The sequence below is a fragment of the Antedon mediterranea genome, chromosome 9 (assembly GCF_964355755.1).
Source record: "Antedon mediterranea chromosome 9, ecAntMedi1.1, whole genome shotgun sequence".
Lineage (NCBI taxonomy): Eukaryota > Metazoa > Echinodermata > Crinoidea > Comatulida > Antedonidae > Antedon > Antedon mediterranea.
The window spans coordinates 21,286,730-21,306,942 of NC_092678.1; the positions used below are offsets into that span (position 1 = coordinate 21,286,730).

The 20,213-nt window shown below is 32.7% G+C and overlaps 3 protein-coding genes across 4 annotated transcripts; 2 read left to right on the top strand and 1 right to left on the bottom strand.

Annotated features, from left to right (window-relative positions):
* Nucleotides 1–219: 219 nt before the first annotated feature.
* LOC140059058 (1-acyl-sn-glycerol-3-phosphate acyltransferase beta-like) lies at nt 220–4,070 on the bottom strand. The gene is made up of 6 exons (XM_072104874.1): nt 3,851–4,070; nt 2,963–3,102; nt 2,670–2,854; nt 2,398–2,499; nt 2,036–2,108; nt 220–1,707 (listed from the first exon to the last, which is right to left on the bottom strand). The coding sequence occupies exons 1-6, from the start codon at nt 4,024–4,026 to the stop codon at nt 1,493–1,495; spliced, it is 891 nt and encodes a 296-aa protein (XP_071960975.1). The 5' UTR covers nt 4,027–4,070; the 3' UTR covers nt 220–1,492.
* A 1,467-nt stretch (nt 4,071–5,537) lies between these two features.
* Nucleotides 5,538–9,234, top strand: LOC140059225 (ubiquitin-like protein 4A-B). Its single transcript, XM_072105095.1, has 4 exons — nt 5,538–5,693; nt 5,933–6,038; nt 6,503–6,702; nt 6,847–9,234. The coding sequence occupies exons 1-4, from the start codon at nt 5,637–5,639 to the stop codon at nt 6,946–6,948; spliced, it is 465 nt and encodes a 154-aa protein (XP_071961196.1). The 5' UTR covers nt 5,538–5,636; the 3' UTR covers nt 6,949–9,234.
* A 4,850-nt stretch (nt 9,235–14,084) lies between these two features.
* On the top strand, nt 14,085–20,210 carry LOC140059094 (uncharacterized). 2 transcript variants are annotated; one of them, XM_072104932.1, is made up of 8 exons: nt 14,085–14,226; nt 15,162–15,273; nt 15,753–15,901; nt 17,297–17,364; nt 17,766–17,895; nt 18,181–18,256; nt 18,485–18,552; nt 18,894–20,210. In XM_072104932.1, exons 2-8 carry the CDS (start codon nt 15,171–15,173, stop codon nt 18,903–18,905), a joined length of 606 nt encoding a protein of 201 aa, XP_071961033.1. In that variant the 5' UTR covers nt 14,085–14,226; nt 15,162–15,170; the 3' UTR covers nt 18,906–20,210. The 2 variants fall into 2 exon arrangements, with proteins under 2 accessions (XP_071961033.1, XP_071961032.1); XM_072104931.1 differs by having other exon boundaries at nt 14,086–14,226; nt 15,744–15,901.
* The last annotated feature ends 3 nt before the right edge of the window (nt 20,211–20,213 follow it).

Consider the following 20,213-nt stretch of genomic DNA (forward strand, 5'->3'; position numbering starts at 1 on the left):
ATACAGTACCTAGAATTGCTGCCAATGCTCCATAGTCTAAACTATCAAACAAAATGAACAAAATGTGGCGTACCGTTATATGGACATGATGTCATATCACTACCATATTTGGGCACATCACACTTTTTTTGTCAAACTAGTTTGATAGTAGACAGAGTTTAAGACAACAACAAATTATTATATCATTCCACAGAAAAAAAAAGAACAGAATTTGACACATTTTTATCAGTTCAAATTTTAATACTTCATTGTTACATACTAAATTTGTTTACTAGTACCAATCACAATTGCACGTTGCAGTGGCAGCCATATTCAATATAGTACAAAATTAAAATAATGCATAGTTGTCATTGATATTTGTCACATGTGAGTACATCTAATTGGTGTATCACTGCATTTGCCTAGATACAGTTCATTAATCTGTTACAGAAAGATCTGTGGGAATACTGACTTAACTTAATATTTAACATTACATTTTAAAATACACTTACAAATTATTATAACTGATTCCATAAAATTTAAAATGATATACTTACAGATTTGATCATCTATTTAATACCAATAAAAAAATACTACTACTAAATACTGGATGTCATAATACTGGTTGTGCTAAAAATATTATTTCACCGATACTTTCAATAGAAAAAAGATCATTTGTTAGACTTGCTCCAAATGTGTAGTTATATACATATGAAACGCCATGTGTGCCAAAAATATTGATCAACATTAAGTTGAAATGTAATTTGTATGCATACATTTTTACTTAATTTTATTGTTAAATATGAATAAGACTGGATTTTTTTAATTCTGTGTCTATAAAAAACGTGTGTATACATTTTGTAATAAAAAGTTCTTTTTTAATTACACTATTACTCAGTACAAAACAGTTTAATACTAGTTCTATAGCAATAAGAAAGGTACAGTATATACTAATAACAACCTAAATTTGTATTTAAAGGCTTCCAACTTGAAGGCTTAGTAGAACTCTTATCAAAATTAAGTTATTATATTGCGTTATTAAACCATTTTATTCACCACCATCATTAAACATTAATTTACATCATAAAAAAAAAATTATGTGTTAGAATTAAATTTGTATTGCAAAACATACGGAACTTAAAGGCAAGCAAATTAGGCAATAATAATACATTTAATAAATAATTGTTTATGGAATGGAATTTATAATCATTTAAAAATAAATTAACGTGTTAAATTATTTCATACTTAAAAACAATATTATTATTTGTTTGTGCTTAAAATAATATGTATAGTTTGGTCTGTCATATATTTTTATACTCAAGATGTGTTCATTATAGTAGAAATTATCATTATGTATAGATTTTAAAAGGTGTGCTCATATATCCACTAGTTAAGTACAATTGCCCCATATAAGGTTAAAAGGTTCCATATTTAGGAATGATGTTCCCATATATAGTAATGATTACCCCTGATACCTTAGTATAAACCCGCAAAACCATATTTTTTCATCTTTTTACTGTTCCCGCTCCATTATTTTGGTACCATTCATCTCATTTGCCTTCCTGTTTGATACCGTGCTTTCATTCTCTACATTGTTTATTCCAACAGGAACTGTTTTCCTGTATGTGGCCAACATGCTTTCCCTAACCTTGTGGATTAACTCCGGGACGTCGTCTTCCGTCAATCCCTTCGTTTCAAACGCCGGGAGTCCAATCAAATTTATTGTCACTGCAGTGTAAATAGTAAATTATTTTGATTTAAATCGTTAAAAGTGGATGTGGTTGTGTGGACAAAGTGGTGGATGACATCACACTTTTTTTACATACAGTGTCATTAATGATGACATCACAGAGTGGTGAATGACATCACACTTTTTCACATACAGTGTCATTAATGATGACATCACAGAGTGGTGAATGACATCACACTTTTTCACATACAGTATCATATCATTAATGATGACATCACAGAGTGGTGAATGACATCACACTTTTTCACATACAGTGTCATTAATGACAACATCACCATCATGATGACATCACACTTGTATAAATACCTTTATTGAATGTCTGTGTTTTTATATTGTACATGTGTTTGTAGCATGACATCACCACAGGAACAATAGGTACCTAGACAAAAGGAATAATAACAGGTTAACTAATAGTAACCACTTTTCAAAATGTTAGTGAACTGAAGCTTGTTGGTTAACATGCTTTAGTGACTAACATGCTTAGTGGACATTAGCATTAGTTCTTGCTTACCAATTCTGGGTACAAATCCTCATTTTTCTCATGGCCAAAATAGTACCACTACCTATGACTTCACTTAAAAATAATAATTCAATAATTGGTGATTTGTACTAAAATTACATAATTAATATTTGTTGTTTTTTCTCTTTGTTTGAGCAACACCTTTTACCTGAGCTTGTATGGCCATATGGAAAGCACCCTTCTTAAACTCTCTCATATCAATATCCATGTTCATGGTTCGAGTCCCTTCAGGATACAACCACAGTTTCAACTAAAAAGAAGGAGGTATCAAACTTTATTTGACAAAAAAATATGTGCCCATATATAGACATGATAATGTCATACCACAACTATATTTGGGTATATCACTACCATATTAGGAGTTTGCTTTTTAACTGATCTAATATATGAAATGTTTATATGGTAAAAATGAACTTTAACCTTTTCCTCTTGCATCCTTCGTACTACCTCTTGCATACATTTCCTTGATTTTTCTCTATTTTTTCTATCAACGAATACAACTCCGCTGAACAGACACCCTAGGCCTAGCGTACCCATATACTTAATGGATTCTTTAGCCAGAATAGTACAGGTTCCCCCGATGTGGTTCCATACATCAACAAGAGCTAACAGAAAAATAGTAATAAATATAAAATATATTGTGTATAAAAGTGTTTATATTATAAATAATTGTAGGACAATACACAGGGCTTATATCAGGACATTACACATACCCATTTGGTCCATTTCGCTTTGATGGTTGCTCACTATAACACATGATTCCTCTGTGTTCAGAACTTCCAAATTTTCACTTTTAATTTCCATATTGAAAAGAGTAAAAGTACGAACAAAGTGTTGTGCGTATCGCCACCATCTGAAAAATCAAATTTCAAACATTGTATTTAATGAATATTAGAATCTATCAATATATGATAAACTGTAAAAGATTTTTTATATATTTTTATTATAAAGTTGAAATAGAATTAGTTAAAATCTGGAAAACCATATCTATAATTTGAACAGCAAACACTAAAATAATAGTATATTTTTTATTAGAGCTGTTCTTGTTTGTTTTTAACATCAGGTGAGCATGAAGGAATTTAAGTTTATCAAAACAATCACTGAACAAAGAAGACTTGAAATATTTATTTGACTTAGCAATACAGTACTAACTTTGCCAGTCATTGTTGCCATATTTATTATTTATATTAGGGGAAACGATTAAGATAAGAAATGAGCACGAGATAAAAACAGTTGTTTGACGAATCTAAACTACCTTTTTGATTTTAGTTAAACCAAAATAAAATGGGGAAATGTAAACTTAATGGAGTATGCTGAAACTTTAAAATTAATTTATAGCACTACTGCTGCAATCACTAATCATTTTTATGCTATTACTAATTGTACTTAAAATAGAAACCATGGAGAGGGTAATTAACATTTGACCTGGAAAAAAACAAAACCATCGTCTGATTATTATCTAGGCCTATCCAAAAAGAAACCAAACGTACACCAAAAAGGCCTATTACACGGACCAAATGTAGTGTCGCGCATTATAATTATATAATAATAGACCAGGGTGCCTAGATTAGCGCATGATACCAATGCTAAACAACACTCACTTCATGTTGCGAACATCACCTGGCCTGGTAAAACTCTTCACACAGACGACAAACCCGATCACTAGAAATATTAATAAAAAACAAATGTTCTTGATATGAAATCGCACAGTTTTGTTAAAATAACACAGAGAAGCAAGCAACAGAATAGCAGTTATAAAATAAGCAAGAATCCCCATTTTGCTATAATTTGGGGAGATAAGAGGAGAACAACAGTCAAAACCACCGAACCGAGAAACTTTATGAATAATGAATGAATGTTTATTTGTAGACGTCGCCCTCTATAATATGTAAGTTTGTAAACGTCGCCCTCTATATATATGTGTTATGCGCGATTTGCGCAACTTGAAATTGCGCAAAAAAATCCTTGCGCAATTTGAAATTGCGCAAAGAATTCTTGCGCAATTTCAAATTGCGCAAGGATTTTTTTGCGCAATTTCAAATGGCGCAAGAAAATCTTTGCGCAATTTTAAATTGCGCTGCACAATTTGTAAATTGCGCAAGATAGTTCTTGCGCAATATGACACCTTTGCGCATTTTGAAAACGAACTGTAAATTTTCCCATACATGGCTAGGCTAGGCCTAGGCAGAGGAGTTTAAAATTTAGTATTTTATTATATAAATAAGACCATTTCAATGAAGATAATGTTTAATACTCACTTTTTAAGTTTTTAATATTAGTTTAAGCTAGGCCATGTAACCTAGTCAGTATCAGTAGTCCAGACCCTAGCTAGGCTAGAGTAGTATAGCCGTGCCCGCCTGGTGGAACACCACCGCTTCGTTTTCCTTCGTCGGTTCTTCGACGGTATGCTAACTTATAACAATATTTGCACTACTAAAATAAGGAAATGCGATATTTATCTTTAATTTTGAATCATTCTTAGAAATTACTATAAAAATATGGGTGTGCATGATTTCACAATCTGTCGAAAAACCTTGCGCAATTTGCAGATTACTTGCGCAATTTAATACGTTGCTTGCGCAATTTGAAACACATGTTTCAATTCAAATTACGCAAGGATTTTTTTTGCGCAATTTCAAATTGCGCAAATCGTTCAAAGCGCGCATAACAAATGTATGAAGCACCTATCAAAACAGTGATATTTTAATATTTTATTTGATTCCAATTGTATATTATAATAATTCTTAATCATCTACATATTTGTTTATTCAATCCAATTTTAAATGCGCAGCTCGTTAAAATCGCGCATTTTGTATTCTTATATAATTAAATTGATACCATCCATACCATCAACTTTTGTTATTTTTCAATTCTTATATAACTTCTTGGAATAAATTAATAATGACTTAATGTCTGTTTTGATGATTTTCAGAATCTTTAATAAATCATGTTACACATATCATAGCCCCTTTAATTTTATATTTAAACTTTAATGCTAAAAAATCAATTAAAATTTTCAAAAAAATAATATGTAGCATAATGGGATTTTCCCTCTTATAGTCGCTTATCCAGACGCTTTGGTTTTAATTTGACACAATTATTATGTATAAATAAAGGCATCTGTTCATCAAAAATGTTATAGAATAGTGTAATACTATTTATAAATATGAATACAGTTTTTCCTAACTTAAAATAAAAGTCTCATAAAGATTTAGGGTACAATGAATGTAAAAATGTTTGTGGGCAACGTCTGGTTTCAGCCAGCAGGTGATAAAAATAAAAATTGATTTCTGTTGTGGATTCGAACGATTTTTCAGTGTGTCGCATTCCGGTATTTCACGTACGCAACTAGGCTAGGCCCAGTTCGGGAAGGAAGAATTTCTTCTAATGATGATTTTAACTGTAAAAATACTACCAGGCGGAAGAAAAGAATGTTCAATAGAGGTATATAGTATATAGGAATTGAAAGTACATTAATTTATTGAAAATATATGATATTTAACCTGTTTATTTCGTTTAATTTAGACCACTTCCCGTGAATGGGTTGGTAGCTAAATCACCACCAGCAGACGCTGGTGCTGGCGTGAGGATGGTACTACTACTAGGCCTAGCTTAGACTTGCCTTCTAGGCCTGGGTATTAGTAGTTAAAACTACTAATGTAATAATATGTTTTTCTTTTGAGGTAATGAACCAAGAATCAATTTTATCGGTTAAGAGAATGGTAGCAAGAGAGCTTGATGTTCCTGTCCATCTTCAGAGATTAGTTTTTAGGGGAAAGACTTTATCAGGTTGGTATTTGATCCGATTTGAATTGAAATCACAACTTTGCTATTTATTTTTATTATTGTGGTATGTACTTGTCAATTGTATGGCCCACTATACAACCCCTGGAGAGCTGCATCATTTGTCCGATGTACGTCATACCTTATTAATAATAATATTATGAATACCATGATGCACCCCTGTGTGATACCCACTATATAAAATGTGACCATTATATAATTCTGTCTGTTGTATCCATAATACATTCAAATGAACTTACAGATAGCCTAATTAATTAAATTGAGACAATTATTTTATTGTTATTAATTAAATAACCATTGCCCTCTGAATGCAGGTTGGCCATAATATTATAATAATTGGCCACATATATTTCCCCTCGTTTGTTGAAATGTTTCCATTAATAGAGGTGTCCCAACCAAGGAGTTTTCTATTGTATTCTGAATTATACTTATATACGTTTTTGTTTTAGATGGATCAGCTTTGAATGACTACAATATAGGTCCCAATACAAAGATACACCTTGTGGTAAGAAAACCAGAATCTGAAAATGACCCACTAAGTACATCAAAAATAGGAACATCTACAGAATTTTGGGAAAAACTGCGTTCAAAACTTTGTAAGCATTTTTCACAAGAAGATGCCGAAAAGGTTCTTCATCAATATAAATTGGTAAGGACCCTGTTTTTTAACAATATTTCTAGGAATTTTTCTTCAATTGTGGTGAGATTTAGAGGTGTCAATATCCTAACCCTATTTATAATAAAAAGTGTACCACTACCTTCACATGAATAATAAAACTCTTTTTATTTGCAGCAATTTTCTTCAGATCTTAGCAATCTTAGTCTTGGAGACATTGAAAGGTTAGCATTAAAACATGAAAACAAAGACACAGACCAAGCAGGACCGTCCAGCTAGTACATCGCTGACAGTTTCTAGGCCTAAGACTCCCAGGGCCTAGAAAAGTGGGAAATTTCTAGGCCTAAGACTCCCAGGGCCTAGAAAAGTGGGACATTTCTAGGCCTAAGACTCCCAGGACGTGCCTAGAAAAGGTAGACCATTTCTAGGCCTAGACTCCCAGGGCCTCACGATTCAAACTCTCTGGATTTCTTGGTTGTTCAGTCTGGTTAACTAAGGTTTAAATCAGCATTGAAGCAACACAAACAATTGTGGTGTTTTGGGCATTTTTATCTTTTTTCACTTATTGCCCACTACATCATTTTGGTTTGTATATGTACAGTGTATACTACAATTCCTTTACAGACAGCCATATTTTGTATTAAGTAAACAGAGCATAAGAAATATAAGACAGGTATATGTCCTGTCATTACATAAGTATGTTTTGTAGCAAACTTATTTACCAATAGCTTGATGCATACAATGTGCATGAAACATAATTTTTGCCTGAAAAAATCCATATTTATAATAATAATACTTTATTTTAAAAACTATGTACTACTGGTTTGGATCTGCCAATTGAACATAAAAATGGGTCTGTTTTGCCTGTATCATAGACGCTAAGCTAATACAGGCGCCACATGATGTAATATTTTACAAATTATGCGAGAGATACAGTACCGACCGTATGTAAACATAGGGGGGTGTTTTTTAGACCATAAAAAATTCAAGTTAAAATCGAGAACATTAAATGCAAGATTTGTAAATATGCAAATTCACAACTTGCCTAATACATTTTGCGTATTTTTCAGGCTTAGGATTTTAAAGTATCATGTTTTAGTACACCATAAATACTTACTAAATATTAATAGCTGCAATGTGTATAAAACGGTTGTTGGGTTGATATGAAAATCCTTGTATGTATTATTATATATTTAAACATTTAATTAAAAACATGATTTTGATTTGATTTCTTATAATTATAGCAGAAGATATTCTCTAATTTGAGCTAAGCTCTGTCTACACTATCAAACTAGTTCAAAAAAGTAAGATGAAGTTTGATAGTATAGACAGAGCATTGGTCTATTTATATGATACAATAAATTAAGATTTAATTTTGATATCTGTCTGATTGTTCGCCTCCTAATTTGAAATTAAACATATACAGGTATTATTAAAAAGCATTTTTAATATTCATAATAGTAAAATTAGAAAAAGAAAGATTCTGTTATTATAACAACAAGTCTTTACTATACTTATTTGTAAATACATTTCAACCATGAAAATTGTGTTTTAATTCAATTCAAATAGAAAGGATGTTTACTTTTAAAAATTGAATCTTACAAAAATTGGTTCAACCATGTTGGGCGTGGTCTTATACAATTTGGTGGTTATGGAAAATGCAGTTGTATGTTGTTGTATGATTTTCTTTATAATATTGATATTAAAATAATCAGTAGAACCTCTATTAAGAGGACACTTTTCCGCGGAACAAGCGGATGAAAGATATGTTTCAACACCATGGCCAACCTCTATTAAAGGGACACTTTGTCCTGAAGGTGTCCCCTAATAGGGTTCTGTACTTTATAAATTTAGTGATAATAGTAATACTAATTTTCATATTTTAAATCAATAAATGTGTAGTATTTTTTTGTTTTGTATTAAGTACAGTGAACTTTCCTAAGACTTAGCACATTGGGCTAGCCCACCCGCAAGAATTTGCAAGCCTTGAGACATTTAATAAAATTGTGGTTTTCGGAGACTACTGTAGAGTATTCTAAAGCTGGTCTGTCTACACTGTCCAACTTTATGGGATATTTTATGTTTTTCTTGGATGGGGTATGACATCATGTCCATCGCAATTTTTTGTCATAAAGTTTGAAGGGCTTCAGAGTGGGATGGAACCCGTAGCTGAAGATAAGGCAGCCAGAAGTCATTTCTGGAAAAAGAGATGTTTTGAACCACATTGTCACATTTCTCGATAACTGCATTTTATAATTTCTCATTACCACTGAATTCCTTGCCGAAAATAGAATCATATTCATGCATCCTCTTTCAATTTTTCAAATAACTGTTGAGTTGATTACCCTTTCTTTTTATTTGACTTTATATCTAATTCTATTTTACACCCATGTTATTGCGTTATAATAGCAGAAATGTTATTACATTTTGACAAACTTTAGCAAAAGCCTGTGTAGTAATTTATATGAAATATTGCGTTATTATTCTGTTGTAATTTCAGTAAGAAATATTTTTTTAATATATTGTGGCTCATTTTGTGCAAATCCATTATTCAGTCAGTATGAGTTAATAAAGAATAGGATAAATATAATTCCACAATTTGTTGTTTCTTATTTATCAGGGCTGCAAATTAACTTTTTTACTTGGTAGCACTATCAAATTTGTATGATGGCTCATAATAATTTTTGGTAGCACCACCAATTTTTTTAGTAGCACCTTTTCATCGACAACTAACCCCTTTCCCTCAAACCCCATTCCGCACAGATCCGTTTTTAGTAGTTGGGGGGGGGGGGGGGAGTGTATAAAAATGAGAGCCCCCCCCCCCCCCGCGCTGGGGGGGGGGGGATTTTTAAGTAATTATAGGTTGTTTCAATCGATTTCTGAGCTCATAAATTGGGTTATGCACATTTTAGGCACTGGTTCTGATGCGCCACTTATATTCACGCAAGATCTATTCTTTTTACGGTACAGAAAGAAATTACTGGTTTGTATGTAACCTTTCGTAGCCTACCCGTAAATAGATCGTAGGTCATTGTTCTCTAAACGTATCCTGCAATTTACAAAGTACTGTTCGTTGCCTACGATGTATTGTTGTTTATGATAATATCTATGCGTCGATACACCAATGTCATCGCCTTTAATAGGAGCATGAACAATGGAAACAAACATGTATTGTTGGCTAATTAAAATCCTAGAAGACGTTAATTTTTGTAGCCGCCCTACACATCGATTGTCCTAATTTGACAGGACATCCGCCGACGAGACGACATCGGACCCCGAGGCCCTCAACTCACGCAGAGAGAGTTTCGGCGGCCTACATGATTCAATCCGGCCATTCAACCCTACCTTGGTTTTTAGCGAATTATAAAAACAACAACACCTTGGCTAGGACACCAACAAAATATATGCAAAATAAATATATATTCCATGAAGATTTAACATAGGCCTTTGTAAATTATTATATTACGATAAAAGGCCCGACCAGAATTTGGAGGGGAAAAACGTGCGAATCGTGGGAACAGTTTAGAGCTGTATTACGTTTCATGTGACGCAAAATTCAGGTACAAGTACTGTACTCTGTTTTGTAGCCACGCGAGAGGTTTGCGGTGGTAAAACACAGAGTATCGCATTTCATGACATGTGACCAAAAAACTAGGTCTGTATTAATTACGGTCTTCTGTCGGCAGTCTTTTTGAGCGACCGATTGAACGTTCTGATCAGGGAGTCTTATTTTACAACTCCCTGTTCTGATACTATATTTAGAATGAATTTTTTACGATATTTTTGTTTGCATATGTTTTTGGATCGACTGGACGTTCGCTATATTATTTTTATTAGTTGGCATAGTTCATTGTGTTGGATCGTGTCTCTACGTTTACATTGTGGGAAATTTATATTCGCCGCTGAGAGTAAAAAAACACACGAATGAAACATCTACGAATAAAAAATATTATATTATATATTTCTTAGTAATGTACAAATTGGTCCTCCTCCGCCAGTCAAAATTAACACATCAAATAATAATTTTCACACCTTGTTACTTACTAAGAACATCGTGAGGTTGTTTATTGAGGTTACTAACGAAGCCAAACAATGTAACCTACAAAGCCAACAACGTAGCCTGTTTTATCTACGAAGCTACTTCGTAGGAAAGTTGCGGTATTTTCTCTGATATATAATTTTCGATAATCAGAATCTGGAATAAAGTATTAAATCTACCGATAAATAATACTGCTGTTTAATCTATATAATGAATAGATATTATTATATATATTATACTGCCTAAAAATGCTGATGGCTGCGCGGCGACAATCCTTTGTATCTGCCGCGCCCGCCCTGGCTAACTTCTGTGTACGGCGGTACAATTGTTTTTTTATATTCCTTCTTTAAAACGGAGGTGATTTTCCACGAGGTTTGTGTCGTCCGCGCGTCACACTGTGCTGTGTGTTTGGTGTCCTTTTGTGTGATTGGGTAAGGCAGCATGCAATAAATGGACGAACTTCCAATCACAACGAGTGTAAAATGTTTAGGGGCTTTGTACGCTTGAATGAACCTAACTCCTTTGCGCCGGCGGTGACTAGTGGAAACTCCTGAGCCTTCCGTAGTAGAGAGATTAAATTACAACACAGTGTTTGAAATAGGGAAAACACACCTAACTTCAATTTGAAACAACTCGCACAAGCAGACGATCTTGTCGCGCCATGCGCGACCTATTCTGTTTCTTTAGTCGCAAACAGAAAAATTAGGTCGCAAATGCGACCAAATACCCCTTAATTTGCAGCCCTGTTTATCATTCAATACTTAGCTATTAATAATAATTTAATATATGAATATATTGCATAAACAATTAATACAGTATTAATTTTTTAAATAATATTGTATTAATTTATTTAATTATATTATATAAATTGATTGATGAGAGGAAATCATGTGTTGAGATAAGAAAAAAAGATCAGAGAAAACTTCCCGAATATGTCTGACCTCTCTCATTGGGCAAAGGAAGTGTGACGTCAGCCATAATGTGTATCTTGTCATCTGAGTCGCGAATGGCTATTGTAAGCAAAGATCGTATAGCGCCACGTAGTGGCGCAAGATATGGAACTGACGCTCGAAAAATGATAATTCCATGGGCAGCCATTCCGGCAAGCGGATTACCCAGTAGGCAATGCGGCACGCCACCAAATCAATGAAAACAAATAGGATTTACATCTACGCGATAAACAGTACGACTTTATTTTATCTTTCGCGTCAAAATGAAAGAACATCTATATAAAATTCGATTATATAAATTTACTCCATTTGATATTACACTTACATATGCGTATATCACTGTCCAACCTCAAACGGCTACAGAATAAACACTGACTGTATGGAGGACGAATTTTGTAGGCAGTCGGTTGAGGCATAGTTATAAATAGTGTCGCGGGGCGCAGCGCGATGCTACGCACTTCACGCCCAAGGTCGGCCGCGTTTGGCCTAGGCTGGGATGATGGCTTAGTTTATGTGCGAGAGAAGCATTTTTTTGGAGATGAATTGTAATAATTGCCAAATATATTGTCCAAAACTGTCTTTTTAATTTAAAAAAAAAAAAAATTAATGGGCAGGGGGATGTTCTTTCCCCTGTTCGGACCCTCTCTTTCTATTTTGTGTGCTTCAGGCCTACAAAGTTATTTCATTGCAAGGGGAATTTTACTACGATCTGCCACAACTGTAGTATACTGTACAAACATTACTAGATACAAAAACAATTGTTACATTTTTTTAATTTCAAAAAAGTAAAAGTATTAAATATTAATTTTAAAAATTCATATTCATAATTTGTTCTTTTCAACCCACTTTTATTAGCTCAACTTTCAATATTACAGACAGGATTAAAATGCAATAAAAATACTGAAAAATCTCACTTTATACAATATTAATAAATAATGATGGAATAATTAAATACACTCAATAAATAAATTACGAATGTATGGTTTTAGCCTTCTTAAATACAAGGAAAATTCTATTATTTTGATTTCTTGTATTACAAAAGAAGCCAATAGGCCTAAACAACAGTACTGATAATAACTGAATTCTGGTTATTTCCTTTCACTTAAAAGTATGAGGTGTGTGAAAATAGTGATTTTATTTGTAATCCCATAGGATACTGCTCCTTTTCAAGAATCAAAAATATAAACTATTATTACTATTGAAATATAATTGTCCATCAGTTCTGGCCTTTGTATTTAATTCTTGTGTAAAATACCACTTTGCACTCAATCATCTATCTTCTCAATTTTACAGTATGATGACAGACTTATATCTTTCTGAAATAGGGAAAAATATATCATTAAATTATTAGGTCACTTTTCGAACTGTTACATAATCATTTGATTACTTATTATAGTATTTTAAAATACTATACATTTTTAAATTCAAAACAAAAGTCAATATACTATTTATTAATAATTGTAAGTATTCAAAAATGTTTACATTAATTAACTAAATATTTTTCAAATAAAGATGAAGAACAAAATAAATATGAGGATCAAATTTATAATTTAAATTTATTAAATAAAAAAAACAAACAATTCATTCATTCATAATAACATTTATTTCTTATCATTTCAAAGTAAACAAAATAACAATTTAAATATACATAATTAAGAGGCAACACCCAGAAAGTAATAACATTTGGAGGTTTCCCTCCAAAAAAACTTGTGACGGGTAGCCAGTTAAGAAATTGTAATCATATTGGAGTTTAAACAAACAGAAACAAAACAAGACAAACAAACATGTAAAGCAAGACAACGACAAATTAACAACAATAACAACATCCTCACGATTTTTGATTTCATTACATTTAATTATTTCTGTTAATGTTATTATTAATAAAACGCTATATTGTCTTGTACATTTTTATTAAAAATTCCTAATTCCCGAACAGCTTCAGTTTTTTTCTTAATCTTCCATCCATCCAAGCCTTGTTTGATCCATCTATCATCAAGACGCCAATCAATATCATTCATCCTCCCAGACTTTTTTTTATTAATCATACTAACTAAACTAGGCCTAGTATTCGGCATTAAATATGCCCAGGCCTACTACTACTAGTACTAGGCCCTAGATCGGATTGCGCAGAAACGCCTGCCTGAACTAAATTTAAACAACAATTTAATAATTTTGTTAATGTTTACTAACAAAAAAATATATATTCTAAAAACTTACCACTACAATTTACCCAATACAACACGAGAAAACTTCCCGAACAAACAATAACACGTCACACGTGGATGTGGTTCAATGGTTTATTATACACTTCCGGGGTATGTGATCGCGTAACTTGCTTGCCGGAATGGCTGCCCATGGAATTTCACTCATGCGCAGTGTATAAGAGATAGGAGTTCCCTATCTTGCGCCACTTCGTGGCGCTATAGTATCTTTGATTGTAAGTCATCAGCTCACCAACCACTGAACAGCGAAGAAAACCGTGCGTTTTTACTGGTTATCGGCCCTATCGAGCCCTGAAAAGACTGCCGAATCTCAACCAACCAGTGTTGTCCTCTAGGCCCAGAGACTGTAAGTATTGGACCAATAGTTTTATGGATTTATTTTCTGTGGTTTTAAAGAGTCCGCGGGATGGATTTAACTATCAATTTTGCTTCTTTTGTTTGATGAATTTACCTTAATTGTAGGAAAAATACCAACGCCATTTTGAAGAGCTGAGCAATGTCTCTTTGTTTGTCCTTCTCCGCCGCCTGTTGGTAGCTGTGCAGCCCAACCAACTACCTAGCCTAATGAATGAGTAGGCTTTGACTGAGGCCTAGGCCTACCTAGGCCTAGTAGTAGTTGTAGGCTAGAGGCCTTGTAAATTGTAGGAGGCTACCGTACCTAGGCCTGGACTCACTACAAAACTATGATTTAAAAATACAGCGTAGGCCTATATGTGCGGGTGTACTAATCTTTGTTTAATCTTGTGCATTTTATTTTAATAATTAATATAAATAATAATAATTTAAATAAATAATTTAATATATTATTAATAATGCATTTTAAAGCATCAATTATAACATATATTTTTTTTATAATAATATTATTATTAATAATAATCTGATTATTGTATTGTAAGTCTGAGTAGGACAATTGAATAACAGAATAGTCCTACCTACTCGGTAAAATAAAGCCTAATAATAAATTAAGCTTGCACATAAGCGCAACACAAGAGAGTTGACCAATGACAAGCAACAGTTTAGATAATCCATCGCTTGCATTGCACCCCAGTGGGAACCAAGCATTTAGTGGGCCTACCTAGTAATAATATTTGTGTACATTGTGTATAGCATGATTTTTAAATTGCGAAAAATGTCTTGTATCAATTTTTTTTTCTCTGCACACATTTATAATCAATAAGAAACAGACAGAAATATTCCAAGTTTATATCTTCCTTTTTAGGCTCTACTCTAAATGTAGAAAGCACAAAGTATACAATGTTTTTTTTATTTTTTTTACTGAAGAAAGCCAATATGGAGTCTTCTGAACAATCAAATGATAGTAGTCAAGTTCTTGGAATTTCTGGTGACTACGCACTGGCAACTGCTGCTGCAGGAATCTACCAGAATGCTGAAGGTATATAAAGCTATGACTACACTATCAAACTTTATGTGACAAAAATGTGTGATGTTCCCACATAATGGTAGTGATATGCCCAATGTGGTAGTGATAGTCATGTCTATATATGGGCACTTCACATAAGGTTTGATAGTGTAGACAGAGTTTCCTCAAAATAAAATAGCAAAATAGCTTTATTTTCACAAATTTTCATGCCACAATTTAGTTTAACAACAAAACATTTGATAAAACAAAGCCTAATTATTCAAAACACCTAGTTTGTTTGTCCAAGTGTCATAGAGTTCCCCACCCCATGGAGTCCAGTTTTTCTTACTCGTTTCCTCGTTTTTATTTCAATAATAATATGTCGTTCTTTTATACCACTAAATGCACAAAGCCTCTTAAGTGCTTCACATTATTACCCCCTCCCCCCTCCCATCATTTTTTGGCTGTTAACTCCACTGATACTCAATAATAATTTTCATAAGCTGTAACAGGTAACAATGGTGATGATACTATATCCGTGCACACCTTGGATGAGGAAACGACAGAGAAACAGTATCCACCGCTAAGAGAACAGGATCGGTTTCTACCAATTGCTAATGTTGCAAGAATAATGAAGACTTCCATACCGCCCAATGGAAAGGTAAATTATTCATATAGTTCTAACATACAGTTCTACATTTTCTATGAATTCCAACCAGATGAAAAAAAAACAATGTTGTATGTATATATTTTAGAAGGATGTAGACAAAATAACGTAATGTTTAAAGGAACAATGTATGGACACAATATTTTTTTTTACTATAGTAGAAGTCCCTCCCTTAGAAAATCCCTATCAGGAGACCGCTATTGTATTTTGTCTTTGCTAGGTTTCTAAGGAAGTTAAGGAGTGTAATATAATGTTGTCTTTGCTAGGTTTCTAAGGAAGTTAAGGAGTGTGTAATATATGTTGTCTTTGCTAGGTTTCTAAGGAAGTTAAGGAGTGTGTAATATATGTTGTCTTTGCTAGGTTTCTAAGGAAGTTAAGGAGTGTAATATATGTTGTCTTTGCTAGGTTTCTAAGGAAGTTAAGGAGTGTGTAATATATGTTGTCTTTGCTAGGTTTCTAAGGAAGTTAATGAGTGTAATATATGTTGTCTTTGCTAGGTTTCTAAGGAAGTTAAGGAGTGTGTAATATATGTTGTCTTTGCTAGGTTTCTAAGGAAGTTAAGGAGTGTGTAATATATTTTGTCTTTGCTAGGTTTCTAAGGAAGTTAAGGAGTGTGTAATATATGTTGTCTTTGCTAGGTTTCTAAGGAAGTTAAGGAGTGTGTAATATATGTTGTCTTTGCTAGATTTCTAAGGAAGTTAAGGAGTGTAATACTGTATATTTTGTCTTTGCTAGGTTTCTAAGGAAGTTAAGGAGTGTGTAATATATTTTGTCTTTGCTAGGTTTCTAAGGAAGTTAAGGAGTGTGTAATATATTTTGTCTTTGCTAGATTTCTAAGGAAGTTAAGGAGTGTAATATATGTTGTCTTTGCTAGGTTTCTAAGGAAGTTAAGGAGCGGTAATATATTTTGTCTTTGCTAGATTTCTAAGGAAGTTAAGGAGTGTAATATATGTTGTCTTTGCTAGGTTTCTAAGGAAGTTAAGGAGTGTGTAATATATTTTGTCTTTACTAGGTTTCTAAGGAAGTTAAGGAGTGTGTAATATATTTTGTCTTTGCTAGGTTTCTAAGGAAGTTAAGGAGTGTGTAATATATTTGTCTTTGCTAGGTTTCTAAGGAAGTTAAGGAGTGTGTAATATATTTTGTTTTTGCTAGATTTCTAAGGAAGTTAAGGAGTGTGTAATATATTTTGTCTTTGCTAGGTTTCTAAGGAAGTTAAGGAGTGTGTAATATATTTTGTCTTTGCTAGGTTTCTAAGGAAGTTAAGGAGTGTGTAATATACTTTGTTTTTGCTAGATTTCTAAGGAAGTTAAGGAGTGTAATACTGTATATTTTGTCTTTGCTAGATTTCTAAGGAAGCTATAGGAGTGTAATATATTTTGTCTTTTCTAGATTTCTAAGGAAGCTAAAGAGTGCGTTCAAGAATGCGTGTCAGAGTTCATCAGTTTCATCACCAGCGAGTATCCTTTCATTTGAATGAATGCGCTGCTTGCACAGCATTTATTATCAAATATATAAAAATATTTAAAACTTGTTGTTGTACACAACCAAAGCTCTTGAAACCTCTGCTAAACTCAATCGCTCTCTACACTATCAAACTATTGTGACAGAAAAGTGTGATGTACCCAAATATGGTAGTGATATGCTTAAATATGTCCATATATGGGCACAGCACATTTTTTTGTCACATCAATTCAGAGCTTTAGCAAATGTCCTTGGTTTTGGAGAGTTAATTGCTAGATTTAGAAGGTGGTTGTTTTGATATCAATATAAAATGATAATATCTTAGCATTTAAATATTTTTTAAAACATTTGGTTCGGTTTTTTAAAATTGCTTGTAATTTCTTAACCACTTCGTAAGAGCAAGTGAACGATGCCATCAAGAGAAACGAAAGACAATCAACGGTGAAGACATCTTGTTTGCCATGTCAAATCTAGGCTTTGATAATTACGTTGAGCCTCTGAAAGTTTACCTTCAAAAATACAGAGATGTAAGAACTAATTTATTATATTCGTAATAATTAATTACATAATAATTATTATATATTACAAATTAATTATTATATATTACAAATTGGTCAGATTTTTGCTCTACTTGTTATTTATGATAAGTACATATTAATTTTTTTTAATTCCTGGGTGGGAATCGAACCGACGACCTCCAGATCACTAGCGTGCCGTTCATACCTCTAGAAATTGCATACAAATGTAATACGGTATAACCATATTTTCCAGAAATAGTAAATATATATAGTAAATTATTAATTATTTTTTAGTCTGTAAAAGGTGAGAAAAGCAGTGGAATGACTGCTGCAGAACAACCAATTATGGAAGAAATGAGTGAAGAATTTAGTAAGTTTAACAAAACTCATTCTCATTTAAATTAGTTTTTTGTTTTATTATAAATTTGCTCATATTGGACTTGATGATGTCATATCACTATATTTGGGCATATCACTACCATATTTGTGCTCATCACAGTTTTTTTGTCAAACAAGTTTGATAGTGTAGACAGCATTTTTGATAGAAACGCTAGGCCAGATTATCATTTTTAATTAATCATTAATATTTTTTTCTTAGATACGACCAATCTTATAGGGACTGATCAAACGGGTCAACAGAGTGCGATGTACACATACACCAATCAGGTTTGTATAACGAAACTTTTAAGGTCACTTTCGGGATGGTAGATCGAAAAAACGATGTAATGTAAATGTACACAAATGATTAATCTGTGCAAGTGTAGAAGCCCAGTGGGTTATATATACAGTAGACCACTTCCTTTGGGCGACACTATTAAGGGGACAATCCAATAAGGGGGAATTTCCCATAAAACGAATGAGGGGGTGGGGGGAGTTTAGCAATGTGGTAAATATTACACCCAACCCCTATTTAAGGTACAGCCCTGGTCTCGAAGGTGTCTCTTTATATTTCATTATCAGAATGTTAGAACATTCTTTTCTTAAAATTTGTATATTTTTACCATTAGATAAACTTCTAGTCAACATGTATAGTGTTCTTTGTTTATGATAATGTGGACAAATGATACAATGTTCAGTGCGAGTGTTCTATCAGTATTAGACCCACTGTTGTGGTACCATGTTGGTGAAAGGGACTCTTTTGCACAAGGAGAGCATCAAAGCCCCTTTTCAACACCATCACCACACAGACATGAAATAAGCTGAAGATGAAAGTATGCATCAACCTCAATCTGTCTATGTAGTATCTTGGTCAACTTAAGCGGTCAAGCATTTTCAAGCATCACAAGCGGTTAAGCAACACGAGTGTTCAAGCTTCACAAGCGATCAAGCATCACAAGTGGTCAAGCATCACAAGCGGTCAAACATCACAACGGTCAAGCTTAAAGGAAGACATGTTAAACTGTTGCTGATAGAAAATTTTACACTAGAAGCACGATAGGAACCTTATGAACGCTGACTTTACCAATAGCTACTTCCGAACAGATCAACAGCTGATTGCTTAATAGTTGTTGAGCTGACTGTCTGACAAAAAGTGAATAAATAATAGGACCAGATTAGGACAAAAAATTTGACATAATTTATGGAAAGACATTGAAGAAATTTCAAAGCCGTTTCTATTGGGCATAATTTTAATTACCTACATTAAATACATTTTTTTATATATTGTAAACTTGAAATTAATGTAAATATTAGCTGGTGCTTTGTTTTAAAAAATAGTTGTGTAAAAAAATATGTTAGTGTGGCTTTGAAATGAATATGCTTGTAATAAAATTAAAACCATATTTTTGTTAGGCGAAAATTACTGATAAACAGGATTCTGCTGTATTAATATTTATAATACAGTAATTGTTTTGTAAACTTTGACCTGTATAATTTAGTACATATAAGTACACTTACATTGACATGACTCACTCCCTCTGTCATATTTTATTTAAAATAATTTTATTACATTTTGTGCTTTAAAACATTGAATCATGAATTTATGAATTTTTTTTTTCATAAATTTTTTCTAAATCATTAAATTACAGTATTTTTTTTAGTAAATCAATGACTTATTAATCTATACTGCTATTGCTAAATTATCATTTAACTATTTTTAAATTTACGTATTTGTTTTGGGGCGGGGGAATAATTTGGAAGGGTATTCATACTCTACAAAAAGCTCTACTGGAACAATGCATGGGGTACCTGAAAATAGAATTACAAAAGTTAGTGTCAAATAAAATGCTTAAAATAGAATGAAAAAGTTTGTCAAATAAAATGAATAAAATATGTTGCTTACAGTAAAGTATTGTAAAAAGAAAAATAATAAAAGCGTTTTAATAATT